The sequence below is a fragment of the Micropterus dolomieu genome, linkage group LG12 (assembly GCF_021292245.1).
Source record: "Micropterus dolomieu isolate WLL.071019.BEF.003 ecotype Adirondacks linkage group LG12, ASM2129224v1, whole genome shotgun sequence".
Classification (NCBI taxonomy): domain Eukaryota; kingdom Metazoa; phylum Chordata; class Actinopteri; order Centrarchiformes; family Centrarchidae; genus Micropterus; species Micropterus dolomieu.
The window spans coordinates 6,309,589-6,329,168 of NC_060161.1; the positions used below are offsets into that span (position 1 = coordinate 6,309,589).

General features: G+C 41.3%; 1 protein-coding gene across 1 annotated transcript in view; it reads left to right on the forward strand.

Moving 5' to 3' along the window:
- Nucleotides 1-16,971, forward strand: part of ap1s1 (adaptor related protein complex 1 subunit sigma 1) — a 25,883-nt gene extending 8,912 nt beyond the window's left edge. The window contains exons 3-5 of the mRNA XM_046064767.1: nucleotides 4,626-4,734; nucleotides 4,906-5,043; nucleotides 11,039-16,971. Of these exons, the coding sequence (XP_045920723.1) occupies nucleotides 4,626-4,734; nucleotides 4,906-5,043; nucleotides 11,039-11,086 (295 nt within the window). The 3' untranslated portion in view covers nucleotides 11,087-16,971. The remainder of the gene's footprint in view (nucleotides 1-4,625; nucleotides 4,735-4,905; nucleotides 5,044-11,038) is intronic.
- The last annotated feature ends 2,609 nt before the right edge of the window (nucleotides 16,972-19,580 follow it).

Sequence of the window (19,580 nt, forward strand, 5' to 3'; positions counted from 1 at the left end):
TCCTGTCAGTCAGGAAGTCTGTGATCCACTGACAGGTGGAGGCTGGCACAGTGAGCTGGGTGAGTTTGGTGCTGAGGATGTCCGGGATGATGGTGTTGAACGCCGAGCTGAAGTCCACGAACAGGATCCTTGCATATGTCCCTGGAGAGTCGAGGTGTTGCAGGATGTGATGCAGTCCCAAGTTGACAGCATCATCCACTGACCTGTTGGCCCTGTAGGCAAACTGCAGGGGGTCCAGCAGGGGGCCTGTAATGTCCTTCAGGTGGGCCAACACCAGTCTTTCAAAGGACTTCATGACTACAGATGTCAGGGCGACGGGCCTGTAGTCATTCAGTCCAGAGATGGAGGGTTTTTTGGGGACCGGGATGACTGTGGAGCGTTTGAAGCAGGAGGGAACTTCACACAGCTCCAGTGATCTGTTGAAGATCTGTGAGAAGATGGGGGCCAGCTGGTCAGTGCAGATTTTCAGTCAGGATGCTGACACACAGTGGGGGCCAAGAGCCTTCCTGATCTTCTGCCTCTGGAAGAGCTGGCGCACATCCCCTTCACAAATTGTGAGTGCAGGTGAGGGTTCGGAGAGGGGGGTTGAGAGCGTGGCAGTTGGGGAAGGTGACTGTTTGAAGATGGTGTTGGAGTGGGGGAGAGGTGTGACTCTGGGCTTTTCAAACCTACAATAGAAACCATTCAGCTTGTCAGCCAGTTGTTGAGTACCAGCAGTGTTGGGGGATGGTCTCCTGTAGTTAGTAAGTGTCCGTAGGCCTGCACGCTATCCCGGCGTCTCCGGAGGATCCCATACAGAGCTGCCGCTCCTCCACTTGAAAGTCCGATGCTTAAGAGCTCTTCTCTGGTAAAAGTTACCAGAGAGGGATCGCAGAAAACAGAGTTAGTAAACAAAAACACAAAAAGCACTATGGATCGTAATCTAGAGGCTGCCATCCTCTGCGGCGCCTTGACTTTTTGACCTTTTGACTATATGGGGTCACTCGATGTCTGATTTTACATATTACAGATTATACCTATTATATAAATATAAACATATAATTCTGTAAATAAAAATGTAAAAAGAACTGGGATTTGCATGCAGTTCTCGGCAGGCATGCACGTCAAGCACAGCGATATACCTCAGTTTAGCTGGAAATGTACAGAGACTGCAGTTCTGCAGTTTGTCAAGATTAAAGCAGTGCTAAAGTGTGTAACATAACACACCGTGTTGTTGGTTAAGGATAGGGAAAGGGGCAAGGGAATGCAGAACGCCGATGAGATGCCCCATGGGGATAGAAGACCAAACGTGTGTGTGTGAGAGAGAGAGAGAGAGATAAAATCTGCTCCTTTTCTCTTTACTTCTCTTTTCCACACACTCACCAACGCATTCTCATCTCAATGCGTCATAACTGACGCTTTCCGACAGCGTGACAAAGCGTAAGTATTTTATGCTAAACGTACCCTTCAGTGTCCGTATGAAACACTACCGTCAGCAGCCGGTATGCACAGATGTAGGGTTAGCCAGTCGACATGCATAGTCAGTGACTTAGGTTTAGGTACTAACGGGGGGGACTGTTTACACCTTTAACCTTTTGTTAGCCAAAGCGGGAAACATATTTCAGTCAATCCTGTGGTTCCACTGACGTAAGGGTCTGTTATTCTTCAGCTGCGCATGCGTGGTAGTAGTGACGCATGCACAGTAACAGGTTGGGAAAAACGCTTTTTAAACCTTATTTTGGGGCAAAGTCGTTAAACTTTTTCAGTGATTTTTATTAGATTTTACCGGTGATTCGATCCAGGGTAGATATTAATGAGGTCCAGATTTCCAGGGTGTCCGGGGCAGTTGTGGCTCAGGAGACAGAGCGGGTTGCCTGTTAATCGGAAGGTCAGCAGTTCAATACCTGTCTCCTCCAGGCTACATGTCAAAGTATCCTTGGGCAATATACTGACCCCGAATTGCCCCTGGTGGTTGTTCCACCAGTGTATGAATGTGTGTGAATGGTGAATGTGATGTAGTGTAAAAGCGCTTTGAGTGGTCGAAAAGAGTACAAAGGTGGTATACACAGCATTTACAGATTTTTTTTTTTTTGATAGTGTATTTATGGAAATTCCTACCAAAATTAAACCAAACACAACCAATGTTATACACTACATCCACACAAACTAATGATATATAAAGAAATACGTTGGCAAATAATGTTTATCAGTCAGTGGGCTCAAAACTCACTTAGAAATGAAGCACACGCCTGTTTTCTCCGTTGCTTGCATCAGCCACTGTTCTGCTTTTAATGTGAGGTCTCCGGGTCGGATTCAGCCCTGTGCGCGCTCCCGAGCCTCTCTCCGACTACAGCGACAACACGGCAGCTAACGACATGCAGTCCACTAACAGCATAAAACAACCAGCTCACAGTAAAACACAGGCTCCACGTAAGGATCCAAAACAACAATAAAGGTTTATGTGCTGAAGCCCATCAGACCAAACAGGTTCAGATGATGTCGAGTAAGAACAAAGTGAGCATTAGTAAAGCTGGAGAAACACAGAGAAAGTCACGTTAGCTCGCAGGCTAACGGCAAGTAGTTGCTGTTGTTATCCGGTGCAAAGTTATATAACGTTCACCAACTAACGCCACCCATGTTACTATCATGTGTACCACTGTTGATTTAGCCTGCAAGAAAGGATGTAACGGCAAAAAACAAACGTGGAGCGATTTGTTTACTATCGTTAGCCTATAGTGATGCAGCCAGGAGCAGCCAGCTAACACTACAGTAGCTTGGACCTGCCGCTGTTTTCTTCATAGCATTCAGTTTATGTTTATTGTGGTTTTACCAATACTCAGATACACAGCTTCTCCACCTCTCAGTCGCTGTAACTAACGTGACCCACACAACATAAAACAGTGCAACAAAACGGTCACAACAACACAGAGGAAGAGCCATGCACTGTCACTAGTTACAGTAAAGTTACTGACTGCGGTCTAACTGTTATAAAGTGTGACACAATCTCATAATATCCACGATCATGTAATGAGCATGGATTAGTTCAACCTGCAGTTGATAAATCTATTACTGTAACGTTGCAGTGGGAGTTCACCTGAGTTTCCAGCTCTGTCTGTTCTCCCTGTCTGTCTATAGCCGCTGTCACTCTGCCTTTTTCAGGAGTATTGAGCTGAAATGCGGCTCGCTGCGCTGAATGAAAGGTACGGCGCTGGTGTTGATCTGCCTCTGAGACGGGAACGTTGAAGTAACAGAGCCTGAACCTATGACCTGAATATGTCTGGAGAAAAGCCACAGCCTGCATGCTGGTGTTCCTGTGTTTATTCTTGTATTTCTGTATGTTAGCGCGTACGAGCACACACCTGGTTGCAATCTTAGAACCGCACCACTAGTGGCCGCTGGAAGCTACATAATGCCCCTGTGTGTGTGTGTGTGTGTGTGTGTGTGTGTCCGTGCGCAGTGAAGGCTTAAACCGCGCAGTGGACACGCTGACAACAGGCTGTTCATCATGATTTCTCTCCCCACTGCTTGACTCACTAAAATTGCATAAAAGAGATACACAAGCTATGATCAGGTAGTGCAAACAGGTAAACCTTGGTATGCTAATCTTCACAACATGCATTAGGCTAAATATGTCTCAAATGTTTAGCCCACTTCTACCGGTCCTTTTAACTTTCCAGGTGATTTCTTTATTGGGTTGTATTGCTGTATGCTGTACTTTCATGATTAGAGAGGCTGCTGTCAGTCATTTAAACATTTCCATGTTATGTCACAGAAAATACCTTGGGAGATTTAAGCAGCAAGACTAAAAACTGTTCTTATAAACTTCACAGGACAAAGGAAACTCTGCTAATTAACATTAGATTCTGACCAATCTTGGCGGCGTGTCGGGAAATTTAAATATGAAGTTATGTTACTGTGCCTCGTGCGTAAATGCACACAGTGTCTCTCTTAATGGGGAGAAGCTACACCCTGTTTGTTGAAATGATGGTTGCGACGGTATAATCCGCTGCGTCCGCTTGGTCCTAAAGCCTTCATTTAAGTTGATTGTGTTATCAGTGGTTTTTATTCAAATTATTTTATTGATAGGCTATAGCCTACATAGAGTCATGGAGGTCCAGACCACGGTGACCTCATAGCTGGTTACAGCCCTGCTAAAGCCTTGTACTTTTTGTACAAGGCTGAAAGTAAGCCTGCTAACCTCTTTAAGTTATGTTTTTATATTTTTTATCTGAAGTCCGTTTCACAGCATTGAAGTTGCAGCTGAAAGGAGAAGGCTATAATTGTCATACACCCCATGAGAATACATCTAAGTAAGACATTTATTTAATGCAAAATGAATGATGCACATGCAGAATACACAAATATAATGAGATTCACATGTGCATATACACAGTCGGCCCACGAGTGTTGTGACAGTAAAACATTAACTGATGTTTCCTTTCAGCCGGCATCTATTGGCAATAAAAGTAAATGTAGCTTAACATTTAACTTTGGTATCTTATTGACATGGATTCATACATACTTCATATGTCTACATGCATGTTTTTACTTTGTTAAAAATGTGTGTGTGTGTGTTTTAGTCACCTCTGAGTTGATTATGCCAGATGTTATTATATTTTTATGGTGTTTTTTATGTATTCATGCAGGTATGCCAGCTTGTATTTCTGTTGTGCAATTGAAGAGCAGGACAATGAGTTGATCACATTGGAAGTCATCCACCGCTTTGTAGAGCTGTTGGATAAGTACTTTGGCAGTGTAAGTCAGAAATCTCTGAATCTCTCGAGTTGTTCCTGAGCTGTTTGCTCTCTCTCTGTGCTTTGTCACAATGCTAAACTAAGGTTACAGACTTAAGTGAGAATTTTTACTCCCCAAGAACATGTGAAGACATTGCGGGCTGCGTTGCTGATTTGTGTTTGTTTTGGGCAGGTATGTGAGCTGGACATCATCTTTAATTTTGAGAAGGCCTACTTCATTCTAGATGAGTTCCTGATGGGAGGAGAGATCCAGGACACGTCTAAGAAGAGTGTCCTCAAAGCCATTGAACAAGCTGACCTACTGCAAGAGGTAACCTGGGGTCTCATTTATAAAACTGTACGTAGAAAAGACATACGTACAAAATACAGGAAGTGCGTACACACAAAAATATACAGATTTATAAAACGGTGAGCATGCACGTCCTACACCAATTTCTCTCTTTAAATCACAATCAACTTGAAATGTGGCATATGTGAGCGAGCTCCTTGTCCGACCCTTTAAACACCCATCAAAAATATGTTAGGTTCTGCAGTCGGCGCCATTGATCAGACACTGATAAATTTCTGGGGTTGGTCCCCGGGTGCTGCACAGCGGCTGCCCACAGCTCCCTTGAGGGGATCGGTTAAATGCAGAGAATGAATATCGCAATGCATGTATGTGACAATAAAGTATCATCTTCTTCTAGTTGCCTATAAATGGTAGTGAAATGCCCCTCATTAATATTAATACGTACTGACTGCATGAACAAAAGGATGGTAAATTCTGACAAAAGCTACAGAAATTTAACCCAGTGTGACACTGACGTTCCTTAGTGAAGCTGAAGCATGTTGTTTGGTGGGTAAAACGCACACTTACATATAACGCTTGTGCATCCCTAATGAGTTGTGATGGAGGTGGAGAGGGATACACAAGACGGGATGACCCATGTACTTATTTGGATTCCCCCGTATTTGCTCGACTGACGCTTTGAAAACGCATCAATTTAAATGTAATTGGTCCTAATGTTCACCCTATTTATGAGAATAAATTGCACTGAATGCAAGTTTTACTTAATATGATTCCCGATTAAACTGTGCAACGCATTTGAGGCGTTCTTATGGAGATATCTCCGTTTGTGTTTATTATCCTAAATCATGGTTACTTTTCTTTACGCTGAAAATGATCTTAAATTATATTTTTATTGCACACTTAAAGGGGTTATATGTAAGTGTTTGATTTTAATAAATCAAATTTTCATTGCCTTATTGTCAGTGGGCTCAAAACTCACTTAGAAATGAAGCACACGCCTGTTTTCTCCGTTGCTTGCATCAGCCACTGTTCTGCTTTTAATGTGAGGTCTCCGGGTCGGATTCAGCCCTGTGCGCGCTCCCGAGCCTCTCTCCGACTACAGCGACAACACGGCAGCTAACGACATGCAGTCCACTAACAGCATAAAACAACCAGCTCACAGTAAAACACAGGCTCCACGTAAGGATCCAAAACAACAATAAAGGTTTATGTGCTGAAGCCCATCAGACCAAACAGGTTCAGATGATGTCGAGTAAGAACAAAGTGAGCATTAGTAAAGCTGGAGAAACACAGAGAAAGTCACGTTAGCTCGCAGGCTAACGCCGAATAGTTGCTGTTATCCGGTGCAAAGTTATATAACGTTAGCTTTCCACATTATGTGTACCACTGTTGATTTAGCCTGCAAGAAAGGATGTAACGGCAAAAAACAAACGTGGAGCGATTTGTTTACTATCGTTAGCCTATAGTGATGCAGCCAGGAGCAGCCAGCTAACACTACAGTAGCTTGGACCTGCCGCTGTTTTCTTCATAGCATTCAGTTTATGTTTATTGTGGTTTTACCAATACTCAGATACACAGCTTCTCCACCTCTCAGTCGCTGTAACTAACGTGACCCACACAACATAAAACAGTGCAACAAAACGGTCACAACAACACAGAGGAAGAGCCATGCACTGTCACTAGTTACAGTAAAGTTACTGACTGCGGTCTAACTGTTATAAAGTGTGACAAAGTCTCGTTATAATATCCATTCCAGCTCACTAACGGTTTCATTATCATTGATCTGCCTCTGAGACGGGAACGTTGAAGTAACAGAGCCTGAACATGTCTGGAGAAAAGCCACAGCCTGCATGCTGGTGTTCCTGTGTTTATTGCAGGATTTCTGTATGACAGTGGTTGTGTTTTGGATTATGCTCGCTCATGACTTCATGCGAGCACGCATACGACCACACGACTGGTAGCAATCTTAGAACCACACCGCTAGTGGCCGCAGGAAACTATGTAATGCACCTTTAAGGAAAATCAACCAAACTTGTGTTTATTTATTCAGAAAGGCTTTAAGCCTATAATACTCAGAGGTAATATTTCGATTTATTCTACACAATAGTAGGCCTATTCATTCAAACCATTTCATCCTCCTGCCATGTAAGTTGCCGTTTCTTCAGTTTATGTGCGTACACATGCCTCAGAGTTTGCATGGATGCGTATTTTCCCGTCAAGTTTGTTTTTTATAGATCACAACCTTTGCTTGGGTAGTGGCGTACGCATGTTTCCAGTCTTGTTTTGAATGTACGCACCGTTTATAAATGAGGCCCCCGGGGCTTTAGGGTTTCACCCACCACCTCCACCAAGGTGGCTTGTGGTATGAGCTTCTGTCCTGTTTTGTCAGTTAGCAGGTTATCACAAAAACAAAATAGATTTCCATTAACAAGTGTTTAGTATTATTGCAAATGTGAACTACTGTTTAAGTAATTTGAGTATTGCAAGTTGTTACAACAAGGAGCAGACATTTCTTATAATTTTCAACAGTGAAAACATATTTTATGAACTTCTTAATGACTGTAAACACAAACAGGAATAGGCATAAAGGGCTTTTAGTTCCATTCTCTTCCTCTAGTTCCTGAAGCTCATTAGTTCCTGGAACTATTTGGCCAAGTTTAGTTTGAAATCAGAACCTATCTGATAAAAGAATATGTAAGCGAGATTACTGGATGAATCCGAACACACCTTCAGCTTTAAAGGCATGGCAGTTTTCAGTACTCAGAGCTTCATATACATACAGTGTGTCACAAAAGTCAGTACACCCCCCACATTTTTGTAAATATTTGATTATATCTTTTCATGTGACAACATTGAAGAAATGACACTTTGTTGGACACTTTACAATGTAAAGTAGTGAGTGTACAGCTTGTATATTGAGTGTATACCCTCAAAATAACACATCACACAGCCATTAATGTCTAAGCCACTGGCAACAAAAGTGAGTACACCCCTAAGTGAAAATGTCCAAATTGGGCCAAATTAGCCATTTTTCCCTCCCAGGTGTCATGTGACTCGTTAGTGTTACAAGGTCTCAGGTGTGTATGGAGAGCAGGTGTGTTAAGTTTGGTGTTCTCGCTCTCACACTCCCTCATACTGGTTACTGGAAGTTCAACATGGCACCTCATGGCAAAGAACTCTCTAAGGGTCTGAAAAAAAGGAATGGTTGCTCTACATAAAGATGGGCTAGGCTATAAGAAGACCATACAGCGGTTCAGCAGGACAGGTTCCACTCAAAACAGGCCTCGCCATGGCCAACCAAAGTAGTTGAGTGCACATGCTCCGCGTCAAATCCAGAGGTTTCTTTGGGAAATAGATGTCTGAGTGCTGCCAGCATTGCTGCAGAGGTTTGAAGGGGTGGGGGGGGGTCAGCCTGTCAGTGCTCAGACCATACGCCGCAGACTGCATCAAATTGGTCTGCATGGCTGTCGTCCCAGCCTTCTTCTAAAGATGATGCACAAGAAAGCCCTCAAACAGTTTGCTGAAGACAAGCAGACTAAGGACATGGATTACTGAAACCATGTCCTGTGGTCCAGTGAGACCACGATAAATTTATATGGTTCAGATGGTGTCAAGCGTGGGTGGTGGTAGTGTTGCTGTCTGGGGCTGCCGGCACTGGTGAGCTACAGTTCATTGAGGGAACCATGAATGCCGACATACACTGTGACATACTGAAGCAGAGCATGATCCCCTCCCTTCAGAGACTGGGCCACAGGGCAGTAATCCAACAGAATAACGACCCCAAACACACCTCCAAGACAAACACTCCCTTGCTTAGGAAGCTGAGGGTAAAGGTGATGAACTGGCCAGGCATGTCTCCAGATCTAAACCCTATTGATCTGTGGGGCATCCTCAAACGGAAGGTGGAGGAGAGGACTCCAGTGGCAACCTGTGAAGCCCTGGTGAACTCCAGGCCCAAGAAGGTTAAGACAGGGCTGGAAAATAATGGTGACCACACAAAATATTGACACTTTGGGCCCAATTTGGACATTTTGACTTAGGGGTGTACTCACCTGTGTCATTTCTTCAGTGTTGTCACATGAAAAGATATATTACAAAAATGTGAGGGGTGTACTGACTTTTGTGAGATACTGTACATTAGGGGTGCAACAACTAATCGACATAGTCAATGAAAATCATGTCCATCAGTCAATTCATTCATGACGCCATCGGGCCGTAACGACACCGTCAGCTTAACGGAGTAAAGTGTTGTGAACAGTAAAATTACTAAAACAGCACAACATCAGTGCTGCATTAACACCTTCACAACCTAAAACCTCCAAAGTGTGGCAGCATTTCACTCTTCACTCAGTTAAAAAGGTTGTTAACTGCAGCGACTGCACCGGAGCGTCTGAGGAGGAGGCTCTTAATGTTGTTGCTCTGTAGATGAAGACTCGTCTCAGTAAGCTAGCTTCACGTTAAAGCCGTGTTACTTCTCGCTATGAGCTGTAATGTTTTCTATACAGTTTCCCTTGGACAATTTGATTGATTGTTAAAGGCGCTGAGATTAATAGACATAATTATTATGCACAGCTGCCGCGTTCACATTCCAGATGTGCCCTACTTTACAATCATAAACGATGTATGGCTCATGGCGACGTTCCCAGCTGGAGAACGTGTTGCTACCGAGTGCGCAAGATTAGACAACATCGGACAATTTCATACTTTCTAAAGAAGAGAAAACAGTTCTCCTGTCAATGTGCGAGACAGCGGGTAATCAGCCCCAAACTCCTGTAAAAAAATCACGCCATTTTGTGAGTTGTTGAGTTAGGGGAAAATATATAAACGTTGTGAAACGCTGTCTACTATGAAATCATTATTATTATTGACCCCCCTGTAAATTCGGCTAATGTAATGCATGATGTTATTCCTTTCTTTGTAGTGTCAGTTTGTCCCGGTGTGTTGCAGTACTGGCCTTTAAACTGCTCCGTCACTAAACAGCAGATCAGGACTTGATTTCAGTGGAACTTTCTGTTGCTGCAGCAGAAACGTTCATTAGAAGATGTAGGCTATTTTTGAAAGCAGTATTAATTTTATTGTCGTGACTGTTAATAAGCACATGCCTAAAATAAGTTTAATTTAATCCTGCAATCAAGTTTAATTTAAAAGCTAATAGCTAAATAAGACGCATTCTGTAATTTAGCCATTCATAATCCGAATAGTCAATTATTCGTTTCAATAATCGATAGATTAATCGACTATCAAAATAGTTGTTAGTTGCAGCCCTACCGTACATACATTTTGGTTTTGTCGATGCCCATCCCTAGGTGGTCACCTATAACACCTGGAACAAATTGAGAGCTGGATGGTGAAACTCGCTGGCATCGGGGGGGGGTGTGTGTGTGTGTGTGTGTGTGTGTGTGTGTGTGTGCGTGAATGAATGGCAAAAGCCTTGTAAAGCACTTTGGATTTTACAACAGCAGAGTCACTATATATACTCAGTGTAAACACATCTAAAAGTGAGTAAAATAAATCATATTCCTGAGATCAAAATAGTGAGTGACAATCAGAAAGATGGAAGAACACAGACATCAGTGAGTGTCAGTCCTCCTCTGCTGCTTCTGTGATTCACTGCCTGCAGGTATCACTTGTAAGGAGTGCAGGGGCTGGTTAAGAAGTGGGGCTGCCATCTCAGCCAGCAGCTGAGTTTACAAGAATTTGCCAAATTTAAAGGGTCATGGCCAACGAAGATAAACAGTTATGCTGCATACAGACAGCTTACGTTTTAGCTTGTTCATGACACTTGCTGTTAGCTTAACAAGCACGCTGTGGGTGAGTGTAAAAATCTGTTTATTATGAAACTGTGCGGGAGGGATAAATTAGACAGGCTGCTACAGTTCAGGTAATTGCTAGGAAACACTGATAGTGGCAGTTAAAATTAGCCATTTACTATTATATGTTTTATTTGTTTTTGTTTTAAATAGTATTAAGTGTAACCGAGTCCTCCATTCTAACGCTTTTGTGTTTCCCTTTACAGGAGGATGAGTCCCCTAGGAGCGTGTTGGAGGAAATGGGCTTGGCGTAGTATACGGCAGCATTATGAGAGACTGTAGATACTAGAGCAGAGGGCTGAATGATGGGACGGGACAGAATCTGGGACTGAACATGCTTGGACTGACGATGTTGGTTCTGTGTTATCTGTGGCTCTGGTGACTGTGTTTAACTGGGGAATAGACTCAGTTAAGAATGGAAGATTATTGCATTGACAGGCCCTTTATCCGTGTGCGTGCGTGCGTGTTTGTGTGATCTGTGTGTGGGGTAGAGGGATTGGGATAAATTTAAACTTGTGTGTGGCTGCAGGAGGGTTGTGTGTTCTAATTTTTAAAGAGGTGAGATGGAGTCCAGCTTTGCTTATCTGACAGTTAAGATAAAACCCACAATGAATACTGACATTAGTAGTTTGACTGATGCGTTGATGCAAAGGGATGGGTGACCACTCTCATCTTATCGTGAAGTTTTGTCAGGTACTGAAGGTAGATTGACAACAGGTAAGGAAATTAGACAGAAAAACATAACTGGGCGTGTCTGATGTTAATCAATATTTTTTGTATTTCAGTATCAACATTTCTCATGAAAAGACCAAAACTAACAATGTGTTAGTCTATATATGAGTACTTTCTGATTTTCATACCCTGTCTGTTTCTCTTTGCCCCAAGCCCATTGGTTTGTTCGAATGACATGAATACTATAAAGAGCTCACAAATGTAGTTTCGTTAAAAAAATAAAAAAATAGACTCAGTAATTTCCTAAAACAGTTGGCCGCTGTAGTTTTTAACAAACGTTACTCTGGTTACTAGGGTGTAGTGCATTTGATGGGGACTATTTTCAGTGGCGGAATAATCTGCATTTTCTGCTCTAGTGTTTATTTCCAGCATGTTTCCTGTATGTGGAATTGGTCAAAAGTAAACTACAGTGTGTGTCCATGGTAATGAAGGCATGCGTCACACTGCAACAGGCTTACTGATGGGTTTGTTTTTAATAGTTTTTGGAAAAGAATATGGCATAGAAAAGATGCAGTATCAGGCTTTGATACACTAAGTACTTGTTTGTATGATACATTCATTGTTGGTTTGGCTCTGCACATGGGATTTGGTAACAATCAGAAAAACTTTACCATTAAAGTACAATTCTGTGTTTATACAATCCTGTGTTCCCATTGGTTATGTACTTGACAACATATAACAAGGAAAATAACACACACTGTGCAGTTGAAACACAAACAGAATGTTTGTTCCTCCACTGAAGTGTCTGGCCTTCATTTCAGCCTCTGTCTGAAACAAGCTGTAGAGCCTCCCCTCTCAAGCTGATGATACACAGAGCAACCTTTAGAGCAATGGTGCTGGGCAATGTTGCCGTCAATGCTAATGAGTAAAGATTACCACCGTAATGCCCTTCTCCCACCACTCCTCCACCCATCCCGCCCCGCCGCTGTCCGTTCAAAACATAGTCGGACTTACCACCAGCAAGATTGGCCAGCAACATTACTCAAACAGTTGCACCGTGTTTCTTCAGCTTCAAAGCCTACTGTCTTCTGATTGGCCAAGACCTGAAGCATGTTACCAGGCTGTTGTTGCCGCTGAGTGGTACTGACAGACCGAGCGTTGCTGTGCGGCACAAATGACCATATATGGAACACCAGCTCCATCTGGTTCCGTATGTCGTAGAACAGAACCGTTGGTAGAAAAAGCAGTTCAAAACAGAGTGTTTAGAAGAAGAGGACATCTGAGGTTTTTGCTAACAGGGATTTCTTTTAAATACTTTAACGATCTAAGCAGCTTAGAAGCGGCTAAAGCAGGCGACCCGGAGGGGTTTAAGAGGCGTTTAATGGAGACCTGCATTTATTTGTCAAAATTTGTTCCCACACCAGGCCAGTAAACGGGGTAGGCAGCTATTTGAGACTCTGCTATTTATTGTTTTAAGGTACATAAGGCAACCCCCAATATTATATTATCTGCCATTTTATAGGAGCAACCACAAGTGCGTGCAACTGAAATGTATACAGTCCTCTGTTGAGCACACAACCACTATAGGTACTGTCGGTCACATTTGAAGCAGGAAGTAGCTCAGAAAGATGAAATTGAAATTTACAGTTCAAAGCTAGATGATCCAACACTACTTAATCGTGAGACGTTTGTCATAAACATCTGTTACAATTACTGTCCATTACTACATCTGATGTTTTATGAATTTCTATAAAAGTTTCTTGGAATTCATTTCTTTTTCTGGGGTTGGCCCATCTAACCTAACACGATGGGCCCGGGGTGATGAACTGCATTGTGGATTTTGAATAATGAACCAAAGGCATTTGAGATTTCCATCACAGCCTAAAATAACTTTTTTACTTTACTTTTTTAGTAAGTGGACTGATGTACCAGATGAGATGGAAATGTCGAGTTTGTCTAACTTTAACAAAGAGAACATTGATGGAAACTAGGGCTGCAGCTAATAATGATTTTAGTACTTGAAGCTTCTATAGATTATTTCAACGATTCATTGATGCGTCGTTAGAAGTACTTTTGCTTGGCGGCAAAATGTGACCTTGTCTGTGGCAGAACACCGGGTGATTTCAGATCAGATGCCGTCATGCTGTTGGTAGGCCACATAAGTTTTATTTTACGCTGGACGGACATTACAGAGTTGTTTTCTTTTAACTTGAAATAATCCCATACTTTGGACACTTTCTTCTTCGTCCCTCGCTATTTTCTCTCTCTTCCTCCACTTTGCAAACAATAATCATAATCACGTTGTGTTCACAACGTAAGCCTGATTTGCGACAGTAATGTCTGTACAAAACGGTGTGCTATATAGTTATATCGCTTAAATGAAGCCTCGATGAATCGATGTATCGATTTAATCGATGAATCGTTTCAGCCCCAGTTATAATTTATCTTTTGAATGTGCGGTTGTTAATGATGCTGGTGATCTAGATTGGTGTGAAGTGCCATCTCAGGCAGGATGAGCATCAGCATGAGTAATGGAAGTCAGTCATGGAAAGACCAGGATCACATATGTTCTTCCTGTAAGTGGTGCCTGCATTGTTCAAGTTAGTTAATCATTTAATTTAAACAAAGTGCATTTCTTAAAGGGTGGCAGACAGTTTTGAATGTATTATATAGTGGCGCAGCAGTTTACCAGGATCATTGTAGGTACATACCTCAAGTTTTTGTTTTTTCTGTCTCAGCTTGCCTTAGGTTTGACTCAGTTCAGATCGGCTTGTATAAATCATTCAGTGTCATTGAGTGGGCAGGTGTAGTGAACGTTTCTGGGAAATGTTTGTGTGGTCCTACAAATGCGCAAAAATCTTATGTTTATGCTTACACATAAGGCTGGAGTTTGATTGCATTTTATTAAATCTGTCCAGAATTGACTAAACTCACTGAATCTAACTAAAGATAATAAATAATCCAAACCCAAATTGAAATGACAGGCGGAGTCTACTTTGCAAAAGCAATTACCTACTTGTTCCAAGAACTGGAAGTCCTGATCCAGTGCTATTAAGGTAATAAACTGAAACTGTTGATCTGGGAGATTCCAGCTCCTGAAAGAGATGTGATGTGATCACCTACATAGATTTTCATCATAGAAGACTCACCACTCTGTTGGCCTTATTGAATTACAAAAGCACTTGTCTACTTGTAGTCAGAGTGATGTTACAGAGTGGTGGAAATGACATTTTACTGAGTACAGACACCAGCTTTCAGATAGCACATCCAGACAGCCAAGCAAGGGAATTAAATGTATGTGTGTAACAAGCTACAGTTGAAATAATCTGTTGCGGTCAATATTTATCATTTTAACTGGTGAGACAAATATTCCGAAATTGGAACCAAAACCATACCAGATAATACAGAGTGAATATGAACTGTTGCACTCCTAGTATTTAATCTAATGTTAGTGTGTGCATTGGTGTGTTCTTATGCATGACATGTTCACTTCATAAAAAGCTGTGGACAGGGATGAGAATGTTGGCATATACTATAAACTTCTGTGCAATCACATGTAGGGTTAATCCAAAAGCTCATAACTGATCATTCATCATATACTGTAGAGTGAATCAGATTTTAGAAAACCAGAAAAACTATTCACGAAAATAAATTCATGCTTAAACATGTTCACTGAGCTTGTCTCATCAGGCAAGTCATATGGTATCTTAGGAAAAAAATGAATGAATTGCTAATTTCACTCAGTCAAATATTTTTTGAAAATAATTTCTCTTAAGCAATATCATTATATTAATTGTAGATGTCTTGTTTCAGTGGTTGTCACTTCTAGGGTTTTGTTACATTTTACAATCTTCTGTAATCCTACGGAGGAAAATCGTCCTGGTATTGCCTCAAAATGTAGGCATGTTTTTCATTATACAGGGATATCGTTTGTACAGTGTCCTCTCAGGAGTTCTGGACAAAAACCTCTCTCTCATTTCTTGTAGGAAATTTATGTGGTTGTTGCAAAATGGGTAAAGGAAAGATTTAAAGTTGGAAGCTGGAGTCTACAGGAGGATTGTAGCTTGAGCTTGACTGTGGACTGTTTTGCTCAAAGAGTTGCTTTACTGCAACCATAGTGAGATAAAAATATATATCTATTTATCTCTTCAAGTGAAAATAGATTACAATTATTCACTGAAACGTAGTGTGATTGTTTTTGCTTTTTAAATCAGAAGTCAGAATTTGGACTCATGACAAACTTATAGACCACATCAGCTAAGTTTCTCACTCAGATCAAAATGCTGCAGAATCAGTTCAACCGCAGCTCAGGTGACTGTAATAGAACGCTCAACGTCAGCGTTCTAAGAGTAAGGTCTCACTGTGATCTAAATGTTTTCTACAATGTTAGGGGTAGAATGATGTACTGTGCCTACATGTAGTGGAACAAATGAAAAAGAAAAGCACATGGGGAAGAGATTCTGAAAATGTGCCGAGGTACAATCTGCTGAAAACTGCAGCAAAACAAATCCATCAGATTGGCACTGATGCCTGTGCAGGATGTGAAATAGCATTAGGGACAAATGAATTGAGTTCTAAGATTTCATAGAATATTCTGAGAAAAGTCTTCATTTTAAATATTGTCCTTTTTTCGGACTGTGGCCCTGAAGGCCTTACTAATGTCAATGTCAAACAAACTACTTTGTAGTACATGTTCTCTAATCACATCTAAAAGCAAACATGTTTCTAGCTGTCCTGATTGTCCACACTGGAAGGTGGGATGAAAGCCTGCTGTTGTTGCCTCCTCTATCCTGCATTCCACTGCCTCCCGCCAAGTATTTTGTTTGTGTTACATAAATCTTTTTAGTCATGATGCAAAAACGGCTCACACTCAGTCTCTCTTTATGGCGTTGCACTTTGTTGTACACACGTGAAATGACGAAGGTAACATCAAACCCTGCCTAGTTTCACTTCTTCGCACACCTTGCCAATTGCTGTGTGAGGTGGGCATGGATTGTCTGTTTCAGAAAGTAAAACAAATTGGAAATAGCCTCCTTATTTTTGGTTTCACAAACTTTTGTACATCTGAAAATGCACCCACTTGCAGCCAAAGCTATTTATAATTAACCTTCACCTCTGCTGCCCCTTTTCTCCTTTATGGACCTTCTTTGAATAGTGTGTTGAATAATGTTCTTCTTCTACATTGGGTAAGATTTATTTAAACCCAGCCTTTGTCAAGCTGGTCAATCGGCTCATCATATGCAACGGCTTAATCAATTTAGTGATTGTAGTTTTGATTTTAAATCTTGTTAAAATTTGTTTGTTCCCTACAAGAAAGAGAAGAAAAGGTGGTTGAGAGAGCTGTAAAGGGGCCCTAGTGTTGGAAAGCGGAAGCTCTGGGAATCTTTATAGTGTTGTACAGGCAAAGGCTAAAGGGACTCAATGTGTGAATGTAATTTTATAACGAAATAAAAGATTTTAAACTGAATGAAACATTGTGTTGCTGATATTTTGTAACTGTCTGTGCTTGTGTATGAGTAAGTGGAATTCCTCTTCCTATTGGTAAACAGAGTATGTGCAAACAGCAGGTATTGCACATAAAAATAGAGAGCTTGGAAAAACATATCATCCAAAGTCATGATGTTCCAATACTGCAGTTCTTTCCAAAGATTTCCCAGTAAATGTTTTCATACTTTCATAAATATATTATTTTATACACATTTATGTTGAGAACATAACCCAAATGTATGAGGCACCATAAGACTGTCCTCCCAAGAAAAATGACTTAAGTGTCTAAAACGGCCTGTATTTATGTTTAAGTAGCATGAATATGTATGAATTATGTCTCATGTCTGTAAAGTACAAAGGAGGACCTGGCATAGCCACAAAAGATTTTTGGGGAGGACATGTTCATGAATGGATGTTCAACAAATAATGTGACTTTAACAAAAGCTGCTTTAAGTTATTTATTTAAAAAAACATGATTTTGTAGCTGTCAGATATGTTTGCAGTTATAGTTGCATTCACTTAACTGAGATGAATGGCACATTCAATACATTACAATTAAAAAGTTTTAGTCTTACCCCTCTCTCTCTGTTGTTTAAATTACTTTTAAACATTAAGCATTAGGGCTACTGTTTTGGCTGAGAGTCTGACCGGAGCAGAGAGTGAGGGAGAGCGCCTCATACCCCACTCACCAGCTCTCCAGAAGCTCTCTGCTTAGTATGGGACAGGTTGGCAGTTCGCTCTCTCAGTTTTAGTTACTTGGCAGAATCAGATTTTTATTTCAAAATATGGTCCAGATGGTTCGCCACATGCTCTCTTCCACTGTTATGCTAAGTTAGTTCACAGAGGAGACCACATGGGCAAAGGGGGAACTGTCTGAACTGTCTCACACTCGATGCTGTCAGGGCTACACGTCAGTGATGCATTGTATTCAGATCACAGAAGAACCAGTGAGGTGATCATCTGAAGATTTGCATCAAACATGTCATAGATTTAGGTAATCTACACATTAATGAGTGTTACAGGGGGAAAAAAAAGTCAAGTCTAAATGGGGGAAAAGTGCCACAGAAGACATCAGTGGCTTCAGAGAGGCTATATACACCCTTTCCAGGTACTATAGGAAAGGAAAGCTTATTCCAGAGCTGTACCACAATTGTGGGCCCTCAGTTCACATTTCAAATTGACTAGCTGAGAGACATAGGCACTAAATGCCACTCCAACGCACTGACGACACTTTAGGATGTCAGGCTATGGCTCCTTAGGAACAAACACAAAAAAAACAACAGGAAGAGAAGAAGAGTGTGACAGTATTGGCATACTAGAAACCAGCTTATGAGCGAGATTTTAAAAAGATCCAGATTGCAGCTGGGTTTGAATCAAGTTGTTTTTGTGCGCGATAAACAAGAATGTAGATTGCTAAGTTTATTAGTTTATAAATTACAATCAACAGTGTTATGCTAATAAGATGCATTCAAAGCCCTGGGGACATGCTTTCTCTATTAGAGGCATTGGACATGTTCATGAGTTGCTTCACTAACCTTACAACTGGGATCAGGATAAGTGGTCACACAAAGCTGGTCCACCAGGGTTTCCAAATCCAGCCATGAGCGTGTTAAGGTATTAGCAGCAGATGACCAATCGCAGACATGAACAAGTCTACTGGCAGCAGAGCATCATATTTTACAAAGGAAGAGCTAACTATAATATGAAAACAAATACGACATAGGGAGACCAGGTATGGTTGTAACACTTTTTGCTTCAGTAACTATAACTGACTGAATTTTTTTGCTAGAGTTCTCAAATTTTTATACAAAGTACCCAGATTTATTCACTACAAATGCACCAATTCAATCCTCTACAAGAATATCACAGACCTCGTGAGTTGATGTCAAATGCAATGTGTTCCCATGCTGGGGTAAGTTGTAACAATCACGCAGAAGAATCAAAAATAGGTGCCACGCTATATGATAAGCTTGCAAAACAGAACAATGTTTCTCTCTTGCTGTAACAGACCTTGTCTGATGACTCACGTGCATGAACAGTATGTGTATGTAAATTTATCTATGGAATAAATAAACTTACTTAAAAGTATACTTAATAAATACTGCTTAAATGTTCCTAATTAAAGAACGTCTCTGTACATCCTTAGGTCTAACTATAAAGGTGTGTGTGTGTGTGTGTGTGTGTGTGTGTGTGTGTGTGTGTGTGTGTGTGTGTATTCTTATTCAGAGTCAAAGTCAGTGCTTGAAGTGGGCCAGTAACCTATTCACTGGTACGTATAACAGCACTTCTATATTTTACTCTTTGGCGTACCGGGACTTTTTCTTGCGCATAGGCACTTGTCACAAGCTGTCTATACGCTTTTCTATACAACTTTCCTCTCCACCGGGGGAGACTGAGTATGGAAAAGGTCGAGTGACGATACATACACCAACATGTGTAGGGGAGAGCAGGGGCGAAAGTACCATTTTTCAGAAAAACCTGATTTTAAAAGATAATGTTTCAGACAGAGATATATTTTTGCTGTGGTCACTAACTCACAGGTGTGCTCTATCAATATCAACGACTTCCGTATAATTTCACTTAAACATA